Source organism: Struthio camelus, chromosome 1 (genome assembly GCF_040807025.1).
Source record: "Struthio camelus isolate bStrCam1 chromosome 1, bStrCam1.hap1, whole genome shotgun sequence".
Lineage (NCBI taxonomy): Eukaryota > Metazoa > Chordata > Aves > Struthioniformes > Struthionidae > Struthio > Struthio camelus.
This window is the reverse complement of record NC_090942.1, coordinates 199,851,828-199,873,281: the sequence shown is the minus strand read 5'-3', so window position 1 is coordinate 199,873,281 and position 21,454 is coordinate 199,851,828. Positions and strand designations below refer to the sequence as shown.

Here is a 21,454-nt window from a genome sequence, read left to right as displayed (position 1 = left end):
TAACATGAGTCGAGGCTCAAGCAGCTGCCTCAGATCCCTAGGACTTCACTGTTCCCCTGCGCACCTCTGTGATTTCATGGCTGTGATTCCCACTGTGATTTGTCTTGACTGGTTAAATTGCTGGGAGAGGTGGCTGGGAGAGGGACAGTAACTGGTAATAATTGCTACAGTCCTGGGGATAAAGGGTTTCCCAGCTAGGTTAGAGTCTCACAATAGAAAATATATCTCAAGATACAAACTGACATGTACATTTGCTTTTATGTAGCTTGTCTTCCTCCTTCTGCCTGAATGACAAGGAAGAGTCATTGCTTATCAACATGCTTATGGGCAGCTGTATCTTTTATAAGCCATCATTTTGTGTCTGTCCATCTTCCTCCATATGATGCAACAGAGGCAGGCATGGAATGGCTGAGCGTGCAGAGGGTTTGCTGAAGGATGTCAGCAGCACTGCCATGGGAACGCAGCCATGAGCGCAGCCAACAGAGGCAGCAGTTTGTGCAGCAGTGTCTGGGCTCTGCCTGGGCCTTTTGTGGGCCTTGTTGGAAGCTGTGGAGGCTTTCTGGGGACCCCCGAGGAACTAGATGGTGCTTGCTGCTAGCAGGCAGGGAGAGCTAGGCAAGGACTCCTGCAGGGGACCTTGACTTAACTTCTCCTGGGAAGTTCTAGCTAGGTAGGGCTGCTGCTAACGAGCTCTCTGGGCTGCCCTGGTCGGAGGGAGTTGGGGCTTTTGTTTCAGGTGGCTCCTGATTGAGTGGGTCAAGCACCCTTGTGAGTCACTGCTAGGCAGAGGCCTGTATAAGAGCCAGGCCTAGAGCACAGCTCCCAGAGTGCTGCCAACAGACGCAGCGAACAGACGCAGCAGTTTGCGCAGTAGTTTGTGCAGAAGGGTGCCAGAAGGCAAAGAAGGCACCTCTCCATTTTGCACAGTGGTGTGTCCTTCCCTGGGGCATGGTCATGACACATTGCAGAGCACGTTCCCCAGTGGCTGCTGGAGGTGCTGCATCGGCGGTGTCTGAGGCTTCAGGGCTCAGCACCGTGTGCAAAGGTGCATCATAACACTGTTGAAGAGGGCTGGAAGCTGGTGACCTCTCGTAGAAGGAGAAAGGCTCTTCCTCCTCCTCAAGAGTTGCCTGAGTTGCCTGTGAAGAACGCTGTCCGGCCACAGTGGGGGAAACTGTCTCTATCTCAGGGCCACATGAAGCCAGCCTCTGCCTGTGTCCAGTCATGTTACGTCAGACAAGACAATGCAGTTGTTGCCCAGTGCAGCATGTGTGAAGTTAAAATAAGCAGCAACCCTTTTCCCTACCTGTGTGCCAAAGCAGCTCACTATCTGAGGACATGTCTGCATGCTGCCCCATGATTGTGGGGCATTTTCATGTTTAAATGTCTCTCTGAATTACTTGCAGGTCATGCAGATAGCCTGCAGCCTGCCTCTGCCAGCAAATTGCAGTGTGTATTAGTGCTATAAGGTCCCCTGTGTGAAAGACTCCAGAGTCCACTGTGGTACTGTGCATCATGCCATGCACACGCAGCATTAAATGTATTGCAGGCTACTGTGCTCAGAGGGGCTGATGTCTGGATTTGCACCCTGTCCATGCCGTACCTTTGGCAGAGGAGAGAGCTGGCCCCTTCACAAGTGCTCTGTGGTCCGTGCTGGTTAGATGAGCCTATAGTCAAAGCCCAAACAAGCTTTTACCCACTTTGAGAGTCAGTCACACATTCAATATTGGCAGCACATACGCATTTGTTTTTTTTTTTTTCTCAGCAAACGCTGGTTGGAAAAAGGTGTAGCTGGGCTCTGTGTATGATTTTTATAGCCTGTCTTGCTAGGCACTGCAAAAGAAAAAGTAATTCCATGTGTAGCAAAAGGTTTCTTATGGAGTTATATCTCCAGGGTGAGCTCCCATTTGGACTTTCTCAGGCCTTTTAGACTATGAGCTCATGCCACAGCTGTTTCCCCAGTGGGACCATGAATAGAATCTTTCTTCTCTATCAGGCAAGCAGCTTTCACAAAATTTCTACCAATTCATATCATTTAATCCTCTGACTCTGCTAGCTGCTGCTGAATCTGGTTCAAAACTTACAGAGGAGTGAGAGAGGAACAGACACCTGCATGATCAGAGGAGCCCCATTTCTGTAGGAACCTAAGCTAGACAAGCTGAAATCCTTTAAAAATATTTTTAAACAAAATTCCTCTTCCTCCACCCTCACCCACAGAGAGTTTTAATCACATAAACACAATGAGCCAGCAGTCCGTGTCATCTGCTAAGGGCTTTAGGCTATGCCCAATAACAGAATTGGGCCGAATTTAGCCTCTGTATCCAAAATCCACACCCAGCTGCTATTGAACCCTGGGAATACGTAGGCAGGGGTTAGGTGCCTCCCTGTTTATTTCTAAAAATTTCAAGTTACCTGTGAAAATCAGCCTAGCTACATGTCCAGAGCTGCTTCAGCCTGATCACATCATGACCTGGCTTGTGCCCATACATAGTGGGGATGCAGAAACCAGATGTCCCTGCATACACCTCTAGGAGGGCTTAATCCAATAAATGTTCCCAGAACATGTCCTAAACACACCCCTATCAGGCTCCCACTGCCCCATTTCTTTTAAAATCAGTCACCTGGTTTGATGAGAGCAGTACCATAGCACTCAAGCTAGTGGTGCCCAGAGGAGGTTTCCATGTCCCACCTCCCAAAGAACCACCAGGTTATAGTGTATTCTGAAGAAAACATATCCCCAGTCCTTGCTGGTGAATTTTTCCTGCTATTGCAGTCAGGAATGCAGGGTTCATTAAGGCCAAGGAGGAAGGAACTGGAGATGGACCATTAAGGCCAAGGAGGAAGGAACTGGAGATGGACTCCACAGTCTCACAACCATTTACAGAGCAGAGGGAAGACTTTGGATCTGAGCTGCACTCTTATCAGGCCACCAGCTAAAATACATGATGAGCATCAGGAATAACGACTGCTTTGCCATTTGAGTGTTGTGGCAGCTGTTTGGAAGAGTCAAGGATGCAGTGGATCTCACTCACCTCTTCACTCGTTCTCCCCCTCTCTATGAATGCTCTGTCCCTTCTGACACAGCTTCAGTGGCAGCGTTCAGAAACAAGGATGAGAGGTACAACTGTCCAGGGAGTTGAAACATCTGATTTTTGTCCTCAAACAAACAGAAAAGGATCTAAAATCCAGGGCTCCCCACTTCCAGGGACTGCTCTAGCTGTTGCGGTGCTCTGTAAAAGATGGGGGAACTTTACCATCTTCTCTGAGTTGTGAAGCCTCACTGGGCAAAGGTCCCTGGACCCAGGCATTGAAGCTAGGGAAAAAGTAGGATTTAAAGAGCCCACCTGCACTTTGTGCTGCTCATTGGTTAGATGAAGTGGTGCCCTAACCAGGGCGAGGGCTGATTTGGGTTGCTTTCTGAATTCCTTTGTTCTCAAAGTGCTGGAAAGGGAGTCCTGTCCAAGGAGTTGCTTGTGTAGGGTGCCCAAGTGCTTAACCTGGGGCTCTGGGCTCCACCCTGGGGTCAGGTCCATCTCCACGGAAGCTTTTAGGCATGCTTCTGTGTAGAAATCGCTGGGCCAGTGAACAAGTTCTGCAAGTAGAGGTCACAGACCCATGCTGGGCACCTGCGTGTGTTGAATGGGAAGACGCAAATGCCTCAATCAGCTTTATTACACATTAGCACTAAGCAGGGGGCAAAAACAACTCAGCTACAAGCAAATATTAGAAGGGAGCATCTGAAACCTCACTTTCTCCTGTACCTACCTGAGTTAAGTATCTAGGGGAGATTAGGTTTCCAGCTCTCAAGTCCTCTCCAAGACCCAGGTGCCCAAGGCTGGGTCAGAGCATCAGATGGGTGGGGACCCTGGTGTGCTCTGCAGTCCTGGCAGTGGGGGACCCCATGGGGCTCTCTTTGGCTCCCATCCTCCCCACTAACCTGCTTCCTGCCAGTGACAGCAATGCTGGTGGGTGCACACCCACCATGATTTATAGATACCCTAAATGGTCCTTTTGGCCAGTGATAACTGGCTTAGTATCTCATAAAGCAGGCAGTGGCCATAGCTTTTCATACTGATGAAAAAGACAGGTAGCTAGAACACTTGCTCCAAAATTAGTCGGGTTCAATCAGGGGAGATATGACCGTGTGGATCCTACTTCTTAGATCAACTAACAGGCAAGGCTGCAAAAAGCCACTCTTAAGCCAGTCTCTTCACTAGGAGCAGGATGGGCTGTGCCACTACTCCATGCTGGCTGCCAAATGCTCATCACATGCCAGTATTTGTGATGTTATACTTGCTTCCTGCACATCCCAGGTGCAACGAAAGTCTCTGTATGCCATTATCCATGCCTACTCCATCCCCTCTGTCTGTGTGAGTGAAGAACCCTGTTCTTGCAGTGCATTACAGCCTTGTAGTTTAGCAACTTTTGAATATTCATATAAAGAAGCAAATATACTAACTTTTTTAGCAGTTTCCAATTTGTGCTCCATTGTGTATATGAGAAAGTACCCATTTCTAAAATCTTCGGAGCAAGTGGTTAATGTATGGAAGTCCTTGGCACCTTTGCATGCCATGCATGATGCCAAAAGCTACCCAAGGCAGTAGATGAAGGCCAGGACTCATCTCATCTAACCTTTGGTGCCAGAGCTACCTCAGAGTGGTGCTGAGCTAAGCTACAGGCACCTCCAGAGGTCAACTCAGACCTTGGAAGCCTGCCATTACCTCTGGAGATGCTTCTCTTGCTCTCCTCTGATAGTAGAGACACCCTGGGACAACTGTGCTCCCAACTTGGGCAGCCCTATTACACACAGACTTACAGGCAGGTGGGATGGATCAGAGGTAGGTACTTGGGATCCTCACTGGCTCTTCCTCTTGCACAGCAGTGATGCAAGGCCCCCTGAGCTGCTGCCAAGGACTTTGATGTCAGTGGAGAGCCAGCAGCCTCCAAATGTGAAACCCAAACAATTCTGCCTAGAAACATCCAGGGAAACTCGCTGCTGTGCCCACACCACCCTGCTGTAACACTTCTCCTGGGCTGGGGATAACAGCCCATTTAATTCTGGTGTTTGCTTTCACGCCCCCATCTTGGCCCTGTGGAGCCTTACATGATGTGTTGCTTCCCTCTCCAGGCAGCTGTCAGAGGAGAACGCTAATCTTCAAGAATATGTCGAGAAAGAAACAGAGGAGAAGAAGAGGCTGAGCAGGACTAATGAAGAGCTCCTCTGGAAGCTGCAGACTGGAGAGGCCATGAGCCCTGTTAAACTCTCTCCCACATCTCCTACTCCTATTTATCGCTGCTCATCAGGGCCTCCCACTCCAGCAAAAGTCAGCACCGTGCCAAGATGACAGTGCCACCTGCGTGCTCAAGATAACCTGGCTTTTACACGTGTTTCCAATCTGCTGAATGTTATCATCCAAGGAAGCATTACCAACAATACGCACCCAGGATTTGTTACTGCAAGCACGCTCTGTAGCTGCATAGCTTTACACTAGGCAGTGTACTCTTAAAATCCCAGTATAGGAGCTCCTGGTTCCGGCATGCTGATATGTTAGGATAGCTTAACCAGTCTAGTTTGATGTGTAAACATTTTAACTGTGGTTAGAGCCAAAAGATGGAAAATACTACTATTAATGGTTCGTCAGAATGAACTTTCGCTGCAGTATTTCAGGTTAGGTACAAACACAGTTCAAGTTGTGGATATCTCTATATGTGTGTCTGTGTTTATATACATGTATGTATTGTACCTTTATACCTATATATAGACGCACACACATATATATGTAGTTGAAGATGTTCTGAATTGCATTTTTTATATTATTGGATACTCTTAAGTGCTGATATATTTTCATTACAGTCAGCGTTTTTCTAACTCGTGCCTAAGACTTGTATCTAAACGAAATGCATTTCTGTTTAGCCTCCCAGGAATATTTCTACCCAAACTAGAAGAAAATTACACAGAAGTAGAAGCGCCTTCCAAACGACCACCAAGTGGTACTCTATTTAACGTGAACACCAGCGACTTTGAAATTCTGAAACAGTACTGCCTTCAAAACCATCACCTTTGTATTGAACACCAGATAGGATACGCATACCATTCTCTGCTTTTCAATTCTTAGCATCAGTATTGTGAGTGGATATAGGCTAGGGAAGAGGAACTTGAGGGTTTTAGTGAATTTGGTAGAGGTTACTGATTAACATGTGTCAGTCTTAGTTTCTTTAAATCGTAGTTAGATCTCATCTTATTTTGTTGTGTTTTGGATACAATCAAAATCTCTGGCTGTAGGTTCCTGTCCATGTTGATTTATTTCAAGTCCAGTACGCAAGAAGGAGAAAACAAATTGCTCATACTTTGACCTTTGCTGGCCAAGAGGTCCCCAGTATTGGGACCAGAAATGGGAGTGCCTACTAGGGCTCTAGCTTCCTCCCAGCTGAAACACCAAACGAAACACAGTGGACTACATGGGAGCAAATGAGGTCAGAATTTTTTCCTTCCATATTTATGTATTATTTCGCATTGTTAAATTTAACCCAAAGTTACAGAGCACTTTTAAGATTCGTGGAAAAGATTTGTCAAACTACCTTTAACTTCTCTGCCTTGTAGCAAAAAAACGTGCACCCATTTCCCTCGACTTTCCCCCTGCCCAGGACTTGGTTATGCTGCACACGTGGGTTGCAGAAGGGGCTGCAGCAGCCAGTGCCACATGTGTCCGGCTCCGCAGGGCTGTTCCTGGGCAAAACGTGGCTTTCCTGGTAGTACAGCACCAAGGATGGGAAACAGATGGGCCAAACTTTCACGATGCCAAGCAGAGGCTCTGGGGAAAATAACGAAAGGGCCCTCGCTGGCACTGTTAGCAAGCACAGGGCTGGCAATGGGCTGGTCAGGATTAGATCAGCCTGATGTGGAAGTGTGCGCTGTAGCACAGCTCTTGCAGATGACTTACCTGCCCATAAGGGAGAAAAATCTCTTAGCATAATTCAGAAAAAGGAGGTCTATGGGATGCTTTTGTACTCAGCTTGTGGCCCAGAACCTGCATATGTTCCTGCTTTGAGCAGTAGGACCTAAGTAAGCAAGAAACAGTATGTGCAGAAAATACATGGGGTGTGGGAGCACTGTGGAAGAGAGTGGCTCTCAGATAAGGTGTGTGGATCTGGTGCCTAGACACAGGCACACCCAGGGCTTGTGTGAGCAGAGGTGGTGTTGCACAATGGTGCTGTAGCGCCTGAACAAGAACTGTGGTTCGGCTTTCCTGGGAAGTACTCAGGATTCAGACTGCAGCTTAGATACAGCTTCAATCACTGTCAAAGCCTCTGTGGCCCATTCCATGAGGTAACGAAGATGGTGTTTTTTCTCCTTTTTTAGAAAAATTTATTTTTGTAGCAGCTTTTGCATGATACTGTGATACTGAGTAAATTGAGCATCTTGTTAGAATAGATCACGCCACACCAACTATCACTGTTGAAATGCATTACTAGATTTTAATGTGCCAGCAAGTGCAACCTGAAAGTAGAATAGATATTTAACATGCACACATGCACACAAAGCCCCTCTTTGCCAAATATAATTTTAATCTCTTTCAAACTGCACTTGCTAAATGCACAGATATTCTGCAATACCTACTGCATTGTCACGTTTCAGTCTGGTGCAACGTGTTCTGATACAGCAAGAATTGTTACCATGATGTTAATCTGAACTTTTCCATGTTATACACACTAAACATATTATCAGCCTGAGCCAGGCTGGCTGAGCCAATCCCTTTCATTTCTTCATTGTTTTCCTCTATTTCTGGTGCTTTCCTTATCCTTCTGTTGGTTGAAATTCATATGCAACAGATGCTTCCAGCAGTGAATTGGGAGTGGGGCTTCTGTCGTGGGCACCCTGGGCTGATCCCAGTTCCACCATAATTTCGTAACGTTGCCAATCTCTCTCTTGTTTATTTTTTTCCTCCCAATCCTGCCTATCATTGATTTCTTCCATGGGGTGGCCTCTCAGGTCTGGCAGGTTGCTAGCAAAGTTGTAGGAAGTTTTGCCTGACCAGAAGGGAGCCACCAAACCTTCCCTGCAGAGGTGTGAAAGATGTTTCCTTCCAGTGCAGCCCCAGAAACACTTCTTTCCCCAGAAAGGTCATTACTTTTTCCTGCTCTTCCTCTGTCTTGTCTCGCCTTACCTCTGGAGTCGATTTGGAAAAAAAAAAAAAAAAAGCCCAGTTCCCTCAGGTAGTGGGAGAAAGGGAGCAGCTCTGGTTTTAAGCAACAGTTTGGGGTAGGAGAAGGCCCTTGGGCAGTTGTCCAGCACAAGCAAGGCATCTAACAAGGGAACCAGCCATTCCCAGGTGCAAAGACCCTCTGAGTGCCCCGGCACAAGAGATATTTAAGATATCTCGTGGGGTTGCTGTGCTGATGCAGAGCGACGCTGCTGAGTGCTCCTGCTCGGGGACGTGCTGTCGGGCAGCATTGCCCCCCGCTTACACGGGGGAGACGCAACCATGCCGGGCAAGTGTGACATCCATAGTGGCATGGGAAGTCAGGTCGCCAGTCCTGGTTCCCCTGCCATCCCCACTGAGAGCACAGCCCCTGGGGGGATGCCGAGGGCAACCCAGCTGAGACCGAGTGAGGACAAGTTTTGCTCTGGAGGCCAGAGGCTTCCCAAAGCGCAGAGCCCATGCGTGGGCTTTCCTGGTTTGCTCCGCAACATGGCCTTTGGTGTGAGAGGGAGTGCAGCTAGCTCTGAGTGGAAAAGGGTTTTATTGCTCTTCCCTCTTCAAAAAGAAGCCATTTGCTTTGGTTAATGTTTCACTCTATTCAAAGTAAAAGGCTGCTGTGACAATAAACCCAAGCTATGATTTCTCTGACGGAGCTGCCAGCTGCTGGCGTGAAGTTGTGGGTGGCGTGGAGGGGGGGGCCGGTGCCCAGCCTATGACCCCTGCACTGCTGGCACAGGCTGCACATGCAGCATTGCTCCCAGAGGCTCTCCCGGCCCCTTCCCATCCTCCCACTGCAGCAGGGAACAGACATGGCTCCCGAAACCTGTCCATGGGTTTCGCAGCAGCAGGGTCATGTGAGCCCTGGACACAGGCACTACGCCTGCCCCCATCCCAGCACCACCGTATCTGCTGCTGCGGCAAACACTGGTGTGCAGAGGGGCTGTGGACAGGTTACAGCCCTTTAGGTGATCACCTGCCCACATGACCCGCCAGGCTGGCCATACCCATCAGTCATGCCACCTAAGAGGGAAGCAATACAGGGAAATGCTTTTCCCCAGTTATCTCCCTTAAATAGCCCACTGCAGTGGGCGGGCAGAGCCCGGAGATTGAGGCCTCATTTAAGGGCAAGAGGGGGCTGTTTAGCCTTCATGGCTCAATGGGTAGCCAGCCCCTGTCTACCAGCAGCAAATCTTGCAGCTTTATGAGGCCCAAGGAAATGCTGGTGAGGAAAGGGGCTTATGGTGGGCTCCTCCACTTGCCTACATCCTTATGGTGCCCAGCAGGACTGAGATGATGCCTCTAGGGCTGGCCAGATCTCCCAAAGCTCAGGAGCAGCAATTCCCCCCCATCCCTCCTGCCCTGAGCAGAGGGCTGTAAGGAGCTACTGCTCTACTTGCTATGGAGGCGATGCTGTGGAGGTCCTTCAGAAACTAACCTGGGCTGGTCATTTTAGAAATGATGAGGTAGGCACAGCCCAGGCACCATCATCAAAGGTGAAAGCACCATGCAGCCTCCGATAGCTTAACTAGGTGGGAGCTGGGGGTGTTTAGGATGGATTTGGCCAAGCGACACCTCTGTCATAAGATCCCAGCCACTGCTGGCCTTCTCCAGCAATGATTCATGCTGGGAAGATGAGGTTAGCGTCCCCCCACGCTTACCGACAGCACCGCTTGTGCATCGTGGATGAGCTGCAGACAGTTCAGTGGGGAAGGCACAGGCTAGGACACCACCACAAGCAAGCCCACTGCAGCAAATCCAATGTGAGGGCTCCTTGGTAGCTGCAGCACAAACCCTACCAGTGCTGGCCCCAGCCATTGCTTCCCTAGGCTGGGCCCCACAGGCAAGTTGTTATGAATGCCATCCTCCCCCAAACCCACCCAGCTCACAAAAGTCTTCCTTGGAAAGAAGGAGCCTGTGAAGTGCCTCATGATGATCACAGTGGGCTTGCGTGCATCCTCATTCAGTGTGAGCGGGGGGAATGAGGTCTTCGCTTCTTCCTTCGAGCAGTGACAGAGATCTTTGAGTTAATAAACGGTTGCATAAATGACATTGATAATTCAGGCCTTGCCTTTCCTGCTGAAATGATTGATGGTTGTGTATGATGAGCTTGGCAGATGCACAGTGGCAAAGACTTGTGGTGGTGGTTGGGGAGAAAAGGAAAAATTAACAAAGACAAATGCAAAATCAGGTATTTTATGTCTCTGCACTGATTGTGTTTGTGTCCTGTGGACACGCTGAGGATCCTTCTGTACAGTTTCCCATGCAGTAGGAGTGCTGTGGTCCAGTTTACTATGTGGCTAATGATTAAGGAAGAGTTTGTATTATTTCAGTTATGATGTACAGATAAGTGTAATATATTCCTGTTAATAAATACATGCGCACACGTATGGTTGGACGCATGCAAACTAGTGTGTCCTGCAGTGTCTTCTGTATATCTGGCCCCACACATAAGCTAGAGCAAATGAAAAACAAAGTATAATCCCATTATAATATAGTAAAGACTGAAACTAGACAGCCATTTATCTTCTTGGCAAGGGAGCTGGTTGATCGGGTTACCTGATGATGTTTCACATGCTACAAATTAGATCAAAATTGTGTGAATTCAATTTCCTTGGGGGTCTATGTGCATTAAGTTTGCTTCCCTCACAGTTGAGGCTCCCTTGAGACCAGGAATTGTACCAGGGGGAGGGAATGGGGTTACTCACTTGCAATCTGTTTAGGCTGGATCCTGCCAGAAGAGTTTGGCACAGAAGTCCCACAAGCCCCTTGGTGTCACACATGTACTGCTGCTGCCACATGCCTAAGGTGTGATTTCCAGGCGGTCACGTTTGGATTCTGTCCCCACTAGAATCACCCTCCTGTGTTATCCCGTCGCTGAGGCTGCTCAAAAAGACCATTTCGTGCCCCTCCTACTTAATTTGCTGGACTTCACCCATGTTGGCCAAAACGTTTTCGTTAAGGTTGCCATGCTTCAGCAGGAAGGGAAAATTTCTGCAACTGTTGGAGGCACTTCAGCAGAGAAGTGTGTCCTTAGTGCGCTGTTCACCACCTTTTGACCCCCCCCCCCCATGCCTCGTTTTCCCACGCAGTTCATCTAGTTCTTCAGTCCTTGGAACAGGGATTAGGAAGGGGCCAGGCCCATCCTGCATCAGGAACATGCCTGATACTGTCCTAGTGACAGATCTGTGTAGATTTGCTTAAATAGACACCCATGGTTGAATGCTATTTGCTCATGTTCTGTAGAGACCTGCTAGATTTGGAGGGATAAACATAACTGTGCTAGACATACTTCAGCCCTAGAGCCCTAAGCACCGTGTCCGGGAAATGGAGAAGAGCAAGGATCTCTGCTGATGTTGAACCATTTCTGCTCATCATGCCCAGCCCAATGAAGGAAAAGGAGAGAGTTTTGAGTAAAATGAAGACCAGGACTGGAGGCAAAGGGTATGGGAACGAGGCATGGAAATCCAGGCTGCAAGGAAAGACTGGAACAGGGCAGAGAGGGAGCAAGCAGGCCAGGAAGCAGACATGGTCAGGCTGCCGAGGCTGGGTGGGTGAAACAGGGAAGGCACTGACGAAGCCACCTGGGCAGTGAAGCTGTACTGCCTTACGCAAGGGCGCGAGCCCTGAGCTGATGGCAGCAGCAAAACGGGCCATGTGCTACGATGGCAGAAACGTGGCTTCAGCAGAGATACCTGCTCTTCAGTGCCCAGCATCAGGACAGGCCCACAGCCCTGTGGAGTCCCGCGGTGCCGTTATAGGGCTGGAGCGCATGGCTGCCGGCATGCCACCACCTGCAGCAACCAGGATGCCTTCCCCAGGCCGCAGAGCCCAGGAGGCCCCAGCCATGGCTTTTCGCTGCGTCCTGCTCTGCGGTCACCTCCTCAGGAGCAGAGGGTCACACATGAAGCTCCCAGGAGCATTCGGCTTTCCCTGGGGATGGATGCATCGTGCAGTCTCCTGTGCTTATACGTTACACCTTGATCTTTTAATTACACAGTTGCACACTGGTTTCCAAAAGGCTGCTGGCTCGTTTAGCACCAATGAAGGCATGTGAAGGACCAGGACTGAGAGGAAAAGGAAATCGGTGTTGATAAGGCCACTGCCTCGCTCACTGCAGGACGCAGAAAACCAGGCTGCAGGCGACAACGGTGGTGGCAGGGAACGGACAGGCTTTGACCCAATCACCTGAACGTTGTCCTGCAGACTTGGACTCTGCCCTACTAAATCCCACAAGCAGAATTCATTCATTACACAGTACTTATTTGCTGAGATGATCAAATTTTGCAATGCCAGGAGCTAGATCCACACAGAGGCTTGTTGCCTTAATCTGCCATAATTGCCTCTGCTACACCCAAAATTCCCAGGTGAGCTGCTAACTAATACAGTGCTCAAAATGCCACTTAGGAGTTATTGCATGGACATGTGGAAGGATCAGACTGATTTTAAAAAGCCCTGTCCACAGATATTGCTACAGTCTTATTGTCACTGCAGTAACTGCAGCCCATCACTGGGGTAAATTCTGACCACTGGGGTAACTTTGCAGGCTCCTGAAGTCCCACATAAACTGCTACAGACCCCAGCCCAGGCCACATTTCACAAATTTTGTATCTTCTCATCTGTCTCAAAAAATCTGAAAGAAGGAAGGCGTTAATGACACAGGATTGAACAGCTCCCCAGAGAAGCTGCTCCCCTATAAAGGCTGGGACAGCTGGCAGATGTTGAAACAAGTTGGAAAACAGAGGCAGGCCAGAAAATGAGGGTAAACAACGGGCATAATTTATTTGAGTATTGAGAAAATGTTTTAATGCTGTACCATAAAATTACAACTGAATTTCCAAATTCAAAAAGCATAGATGAGGGGAGAAGTATTTGCAGTGTCGCCAGGATAAAAAGTATCTGCACACCCATGCTGTGCTTTAAAAGTTTCACATTCTAAAACTTAAGGCTTGCATCGCTACATGAAAACAGTAGAAAAAATAAAACCAAAATAAAGACCAAAAAAAGGATAAAAAAAGACTAAAAAATAGATTTCTCTGCAGAACAAGCATTAAAACTATTTATCACACGTGTAAGAAATTCTGAGAAATCATTAGGAAAATAGACCATCAGACAACAGAAAGGTATATACATTTTACTTAATAATTAAAACATAAAAAATATACAGACTCTTCCATGGCTTCAGTCAGTAAAAATCTTTTACTTTACTTTATTTTGCTGAAGAAATGATCCAAACTCACAATAGGTTTGCTAACGCACCAACTCTAGGTTGTCATCAGTCTTTGTGCTCCTCACATCAACTGAAGTTGAAAGGCACAACATAAAGCAAGGTAACCCTTCACTTCACACAGGTCACAGCCGTCCCTTCATCTCGAAAGCAGAAGCTCCTATGCCAAAAAAACACACTGCATGTCCTCGAGAGAAAAAGATGCCTCGCTGATTAGAAGTGTGCCATGTCTTAGACTAACCTCATTTCCTGGAGCATGAGCTAGGAGCAAATACCCTGAGAAAGACTGAGGTTTGGATCTGGGTAACAAACATGTTCTTGGATCATCTGCTTTCCAGTTAGGTGTCAGACATCGCACAGTATGTTCATTATAGTACAATCAGCTCTGCACGGGCAGGGGGGCTGAGCGCAAACAGCTCTGGACACGATTGCTTTTTACATGCTCCTTGGCAAACAGAGGCCTGGAAGCATTCCCTGACACATTCGCCCACGAAACAGGCTCTGAGCCCTCCTCCATCACAACAGCAATGACGGTCTCCCTCCCTCTAGGAGGCTGAAAATGAGAGTAATGCCAACAGCCATTGACCTTCAAATCCTCATCAGGCCTCAAATACTGTGCAAACCACCACCTGGTCATTAACATTTCATTAAAAACTTCGTCATCTTGGTAAAACTGACTCCACCTCATGGAGAGCTCTTGGTTCACCCACCCTCCATCTCAAGCTCAAATCAGTAGATTCGTGTTACATAAACAACGCACACAAGTATGCAGTATTTAAGTGCCATTCTGCCTTGCCAGGGGTGAAGCAGGCTTTGTCCAAGCGCTCCTGCATGGGAGCGCCCATCTGCACCCAGCTCCCTGCCAGCAGAGCTAGAGGCGGCATGAGGAGGACTGGTGAACACAGGCTGAAGTCTCCCCCGTGGCTAGGACAGGCATCACCCTTGCACGCATGCTGGTCCCTCACGTAAGGCGTAAGTCCTACCTGGGGACTTTCTGTTGAGGGCCCAGCTGCGGGCACAAGCAAGCCCTGCTGGGGACGCCCCGCTAGGGCACAGTGGTGCACAAAGGAAGCCCGCCGCACCCACGAGGCAGCTCTGGCGTCAGTGGAATAAAGAAATGGGACCTCTCCATAAACCTCACATCCAGCAGACAAGCTCTTAGTGTTGGAAGAGTATCCAAGGATTAAGAAACCGGGATGCGTTTTGTACAAGAGGCAACAAGAACTCTTTAAAAGGCAGCAGTGTCGAGATGCAATGCGTGCAGGGAAGGGACTGCAGAGCAACCTCCTGCTACAAAAACAGCATTACTCACCCCCTCCTCCCTTCAAAACAAGTTCCCGAAGCCTGAAAGACCAGCATGATTGTTTATTCATTTGGAAAGATGATAACAATGTTCATTTGTAAGTGTTTTTTGCGGGGTAGAAGTTCTTCTATCAGGAATTTAACAAATCCCACTGGAATTGATTAATACATAAAATACAGTCACTAAAGAAGATGATTTTACAAAATACAGACATAATATTCTGCAATATTGCTTTCTGTTCTCTGAGTTGGGAGGAAAGGAAAGAAGTTAGCTCCCTACATGTGTGAAGCAGCCAGCGATAGGCACCCTCTGTACACTATGAATAAAGGTTTGTTTTCATCTGCGTTGGGCAAAGGGCAGAAGTGCTAACAGAAAGCACTGCCAGTGGAAACTTCACCCTTCCAAAACCCTGGCTATAATATAAACACTAACCAGAACTACAGAGCACTTCTGCCATGCGTGGCGTCATGTTTTAAGTATCGACAGTGTTTTCGCGAGACGTTCAGCCCTGTGCAGCGCTCTCTCCCCTGGTGTGACCGATGGGAAATGTCTAAGCTGGCAGCCCCTCAGCAGGCTCTGAGCCCCGTGCTCGGGGTTGCCTGCAGTGCTGGGGGACAGGGCTGGCTACCAGGAGGGCAGCCCAACGCCACCTGCTTTCGACACCCCAGGAAAGCAAGGAGGAACCAAGGAGGATGGCAAATGCCGAGCACAGAATAGTTTGGTGCTGGAACAGGAAGAGAGTGCCATCCCGTGGGGCGACAAAAAGGCAAAATGAAAACGAAACCCAGCTGGTAATGATTTTCAGCAACCGGTTTCAAAAAACAGAAGTTGTAAACAAATAAAAGCTAATAATTTTTACGCAAAACTATTACTTCAGGGAAAAAAGAAGAGGCTACTTTGACAACAATTGTCCTCTGAGAAAAGCTGACAGGCTACATATTACCAATCTGCTACGGTACCGCCTGCTGCAGGGAGGAAGCTCACCCAGACGCGTGACTGCCCACCACCACCTGCAAGGCACTGCCAATCGTTAGGACCCTGCCTACAGAGACCTGCCCTCAAGGCCTCCTTTCATGTTAGCACACTGGAAGCAACCAAATTCAGTAAAATTGAGGTCAGTCCTTCATGCCAGAACCTGCCTTAAAAGATCAGATAGGCCATTTTTGTTACATCTCTCAGCTCTGACAGAGGGATATATTCTTGCACTAAGCATCCCAGAAAAGGCATCGCTTCCCTATTCCCACCTCTTTACATAGTGAAATGCTCTGCATCTGTACAAAATATTCTTAGAATAATAAAGCAAAATAATTATGAAACTATTTACAAAGAAAAGTTCAAATGAATGAAGGCATATTGTTCACAAAAGCAGATTATAGCAGCACTTGCATGTGTTCAAAGATACCTGGCTTTATCTATATGCCACATGCAGACATCAGCAGGGAGGCAAAGGAGACAGTAAAAAAAAAATCACCCATTCAGCAAAGTCCTTGACATGATCCTAGAAAGAGGTGGTCAAATTCTGCCTTTCAGCTTACAAAATGTACAAGCAAGGGGCAGATGCAGCCATGGGGAGGATGGGGAAGGAGCCTGGGGCTGCAGTTGTGTCACACACGTCTTCTCCGCCTCGGCGCAAGTCACATGAAGAGGAGGACAGGATGTCCCCAGAGCCAGCTCGGTAAGGGGGAAGCAGGTACACAGAGAGCCAGGGAGAGATCTGTACTTCCCTGTCACGGCATAGGGTTGTGAACTCTCTCTAGCTCCTTGTATCTGGTGAGGAGACAAGCAATAAGGTTGTGGAAGTCATGATGGAGGGGTGGGAAATGGGGTTAAAGAGCCTTGACCTCAATAGTAAATTTGCAGCTGGTAGCTTTGGGATTGGTACAGGTAAGGGTACATTTAAATATAAAATTTGGTGAAAATGAAAGATTTTCCTATGAACTTTCTCAGAGAAAAGGAAACTGAAGGAAAATGATCCCCATCAAGACTCCCTTTCTTCTAAGTGCTGCAATTAAATGCCACAGAAGCTGAAATAAAATCATGGAAGATAAACACCAGAACAGATCCCTAAGTAGACAACAAAAATAATTTAACATTTATAAAAAAGATTACATACAGCAAGAAATCTGCATATTTTTAAATAATTTTCTTTGGAAACACACTTCCAGTCAGAATTCACCCCTTTCAAATCTTCATGCTAAATTTGGTAATTGCTCAGAAGCTGATACCCAAGGTGGAGAAAAACATCCCTACATTTTTGGTACAATTGGAAAGTTCCCTTTTGAGTTTTTATGCTCTCCCCTCCCACCAAATCTTCAGTGCTTTTCAGGAGGCGATGGAGTGTGATGAGTTTGTCTGTGTTTAAAAAAGTAGACGTCAACCTAGCGCGTTTCAATTTTGATATTCTCTCCCTGCTTGAATAAGACTTCATATAGGCAAAGGGGAAAAAGGCTTGGCAGACAGTCAAGACCCAATGTTTGGAACAGACCATGACTTTTCCTGTCGCATATGGAAGCAGTAAAACAATGCACTGGAAATGCACACACAAAGCAATGCACACATTACTTTAATTCCATCAAATGCCAACCCTGGGAAGAAAAGCCTCCAAGTTTACTTAAAAAAAAAGGCCAGCATCATCAGTGGGTAGCAGGACTGTAAGTGTCTCTTGGAAACCTGCAAGAGAGATGGTCCAAGGTGAGGCCACGGAATCTAGGACATCTGGTTCCTGTTTCTGTTGTGCTAGATCCCCTGCAAGACCTTGGCCAAGTCATTTAGGAGTCTACTCTGCAGCTCTCCATCTGTGTGATGGGGAGAAGAGCGCTTCCCTTCTTCAGAGGAGAGCTGTGCTGACAAAACACAGTAAAGACTGCCAGGTATTCAGAGGCAGTAGTATGGAGGACACCTAGGACAGACAGAATCCACTTAGGTAGGGAAAGGGAATTTCTGCAATACATGTTTGGGATATGTTTTTCAGTACAAGTTAAAGCATGAACATAAAACTGTGACATTACATGGGTATAACCCACCACTGTGATGCTTCAAAAAGCCTGTTTTAGAGTTGCGTATTTGGCTGGGGAAGGACATTAGAGAGAATTAAAAAGCCTTTCACCTTGTAACAAAATCAAGGCTACATCTGCACTGCTGACTGAACATGGACCCTGGCCTCATGCTCTGAGTTTTCCACCTTTCATGACAGCCAAGCTCTGGAGCATAACCAAGTGGCAAGCCTAGCCACAGCACAGTGCCTTAGCATGGCCCAAGAGGATCTCGTCCCAAAAGAGTAGAGCACCCCTCAGCCCCACACAGTATCACATGCCTCGTACTTGAGCACATTTTATTGACCTTTGTGGGTAGAAAGTAGACAGACCAGGGAGCTCAGCCCCCACTGAGGCCCAAGCTCCAAATAAGATCACAGACAAAGTCAGTAACCTGTTTCCAGAGATGATCTGCAGTGCCACAAAAAAAAACTTGCCTCAGCAAGCCAGACTTTAGCAGTGTTTGTTTTAGGGAGCAGGAGGTTACACACTCTACTGGCATCACTGGGAAGGAGTCACTGTATACCCTCATGCCCTTCATCTGGGAGAGGGGTTAGAAGTTGAGAGACTCTAGGATGCTGTTCACAAGAGGATTTCAAGGACCCTAAGAATCTGACTGTACATCTCTTTCTAGGGGCAGAAATATTATTCACCTACTGATGTCAAACCAAATTCTTAAGGCCAAATTTCTTCTTATTTCAAGCAGCCTGCACCGGTGGCAATTCTACTGACTTCTAATAAAACTGATGCACGGAGAGGAAAATAGGGCCCCACTTGTTTTCAGACCTGGGTTCAAAAGCACTTCTGCTATCCACCCCACCATTTCAGTCGTGGTATTGATACTTTTTAACATGAAGAGGTAGCAAGGCTCTTTTGGAGACACCCGTTCTATTAAAACCATTCAAGTAAACCTGGAAACCCCTCTGCTGGGTGTGGAGTTAGCAGAAACACCATTCTGCATTATCTGCACGTATGCAAATAGCCATTCACCTGACAAGCAGCGACCATAAACCCTCCCAACATTACACAGCGGCGGTGCACTATAAGGAATATGAATACTTAGTTAGTTTTAAAAAGTTAAATACAATAAAATCATGAAACCTGATACTTTAAAGAATGTAAATCTTGCAGGTGCTTTCTTAACTGGGTGAAAGCGTATGTTTGGTGAGAGCCTTTTTTGTGTGTACACATGTGGTACAGCTCACATCGGGTGAAGTGACAATCTGATCTAAGCACAACGCTAGCATTGCAAGAGCCGCTCCATTTATAATCAAGTAGAGTATCTGTGGGGAGGTAATTCACAGGGCTACTGAAAGAAAGACCTCTGTGAGGCCTGGTTTCATAGCAGCATTTAAGGTTAACTGGCACACAGAAGCAGTTTTCTTTCTACACGTTGCAAAAAAACAAGAGAGGGAGGAAGGGAAGCGCATAGCCCCAGAATAGCTGACAGTGTTGACGGGAGTATGCCAGAGGTGTGGCTTTTTCCTTGTCATCCCTTTTAACTGTGCTACTAAGCAAACTGCAAGCTGTAGCAACAGGGCTGGGGATTCCCACCTTATGCTTCATTATTTCTGCATTAGTGATTAACCAGATGAAACACTTCAGGTTCCCCACACAAAGCTTCCTTCACTGCAGCAATTCCCCAGTCGCCCTTAAGCCAAACAGGCAGTCATTTGCAGTTGTCTGAACCAGCGTCCGTATTTCTCTCTGTGTCTGCTGAGGCCGAATATGTGGCTTCCACACTGTGCCATATTCCATAGGTAAAGTAGATGATAAAGCCTGCGGAAGCCAAGGAGAAAGAGCAATGTTAGATCTATAAGGAAACAGAAACCACTATTTACATCTATAGATACAGGTTACAGCAGAGGTAAATCAAGCCATCCAGATAGCTAGCTTGCAGCAGACACCTACCATCTTCCTCAGAAAAGAAAAAAGCCATTAACACAAGACATCATTCTTTAAAAGATGATCTAGACCCGCCCCAAACATAGAAGATAAACCAAGGCTGACTACAGAATAAACTTCTCATGCTTTTGAATGAGTCCATCCAACGCTTTGCTTTCTGTGCAGAGCCTTCTCTCTCCATGTGTGTGCTGACAGTCTCTGTTGCAGTAAAAAACGTCCATAACTGATCCTAATCTTCTATAATCATTTTTACCATAACAAATGCAGCCCTCTCCATAAAGCTACTTGGAACATCCTGGGACAGAGCTCAGCTCCTCCAGTTCCAAAAGCACCAGCCACACCACTTGGAGTGCAGTTCAAGTTCAGCAAACAAGGAAAGGGCTGTACAGCCCCTTGCGCAATGAGTAAGCAGTTCTCATTCCACTACGGAAACAAAGCACTACAGACACACACATTTATGTGGTTAAACACACACATACACATACACACTTCCTTACTACTTCTTCCCAGAACTCAGATGCTGTCCATCAGGAAGAGTATAATCTAGATTTTAATCCAGATGATAAAACTGGCAGTGAAAAAAAAAAATAAAAGCCCAAACCCAAAGACTATTCATTTGTATATTCTGCTTGTTGGCTTACAGCCATTCTATTGCTCTGCCTTTTAATATAGATTTCTCTCAGAATGACACGTATGTGTCTCCTACTTCAGATTGCCAGGTTTTGATATCCACTTGAAATTAAGTACATCGAAGATTTTATAAGTTAAAGAGAAAAATGTCCTGGCAAGTCAGGAGGTTTACACAGTAGATTTGAGTTTTGGGTGAATCTTTGTCTGCCATTGCATAAGGCAATGTTTTATCCTAGGGATGTCGTCAGACCAAGACACCTTGGGAAAGTGTTAACGTTCACAGGTAAATTTATTGGAACGAGGAAGGGAAGGGGACTACTATAAGAATGGATCATGGGCAAAAAGGAAGCTACCTGGAGTTTGCCTTGACCAGGTTCAGAGCAAAGAAACAGGCATTTGCTTCAGGCAGCCACCCCAGATTCTTATCTCTTTGATCCTCCAAGTCTCTCAACCGTTAAAAATAGAAGCTACAAAAAAGTGTCCTGACAAAGCCCCTGAAACCTTACAGATCACCAAAAAGTGATCAGGCAATCACAGTTCCATGCCACATAGTGGTTACGATCTTCCTCCTCCCACACACACTTGTTTTCAGGGATATAGATGAGTAAACTAACAAAATGGTGAAAAGGGGTAACATTTGCTTCATTTGTATATAGCTGCAAAGGAAGTCATTATGGGAACAGTGCACGAGATGGTTCATGGGTAGCTTTGTCCTCATAAAAGGTTTCATGACCCTTACACTTAAAACAAAGCTTGAAATGCACTGCCTGAACGGCTTCAATGAAGGCAAAATGATTACCTCAGGATGATGAGAGTGCAGAATCCCTCCCTGGAATGCTACAGTAAATCTGTGGTTAACAGACTCAAGTAACTTTGAATATAGATGGTTTTTTTCTCTTTTAAACTCACCAATAAGCATCCAGACTGCAAATCGTATCCATGTCCCTATATCTAGTTGCATCATGAGGTAAACATTCACAAAAATACTCACAATAGGAAGAAGAGGCAAAAGAGGTACCTGAAAAAGAAAGAGTGATAAAGTACATCTGTAAGACAGATTAATAGACAGGCAAGAACATCACTTCCCTTGTAAACAAAAAGTGATGCCTGTTAACAACTCTTTGGCTGCCAGATCCTAGAAAAGGCAAGGTTAGATCAA

At 46.9% G+C, this 21,454-nt stretch overlaps 2 protein-coding genes across 21 annotated transcripts in view; one reads left to right on the top strand and one right to left on the bottom strand.

Annotated features, from left to right (window-relative positions):
* MTUS2 (microtubule associated scaffold protein 2) overlaps nucleotides 1-10,606 on the top strand; it is a 326,089-nt gene extending 315,483 nt beyond the window's left edge. For 5 of the 6 annotated variants that reach the window (XM_068930158.1, XM_068930156.1, XM_068930157.1 and 2 more), the window contains one exon: nucleotides 5,129-10,606. In XM_068930158.1, the coding sequence (XP_068786259.1) occupies nucleotides 5,129-5,345 (217 nt within the window). In that variant the 3' untranslated portion in view covers nucleotides 5,346-10,606. The remainder of the gene's footprint in view (nucleotides 1-5,128) is intronic. The other variant, XM_068930162.1, reaches the window with a different exon arrangement.
* A 2,349-nt stretch (nucleotides 10,607-12,955) lies between these two features.
* The window catches only part of SLC7A1 (solute carrier family 7 member 1), a 54,225-nt gene continuing 45,726 nt past the window's right edge, over nucleotides 12,956-21,454 (bottom strand). For 12 of the 15 annotated variants that reach the window (XM_068930143.1, XM_068930151.1, XM_068930147.1 and 9 more), the window contains 2 exons: nucleotides 21,205-21,313; nucleotides 12,956-19,539 (listed from right to left, as the gene is read on the bottom strand). In XM_068930143.1, the coding sequence (XP_068786244.1) occupies nucleotides 19,430-19,539; nucleotides 21,205-21,313 (219 nt within the window). In that variant the 3' untranslated portion in view covers nucleotides 12,956-19,429. The remainder of the gene's footprint in view (nucleotides 19,540-21,204; nucleotides 21,314-21,454) is intronic. The other 3 variants (XM_068930154.1, XM_068930153.1, XM_068930152.1) reach the window with 1 other exon arrangement.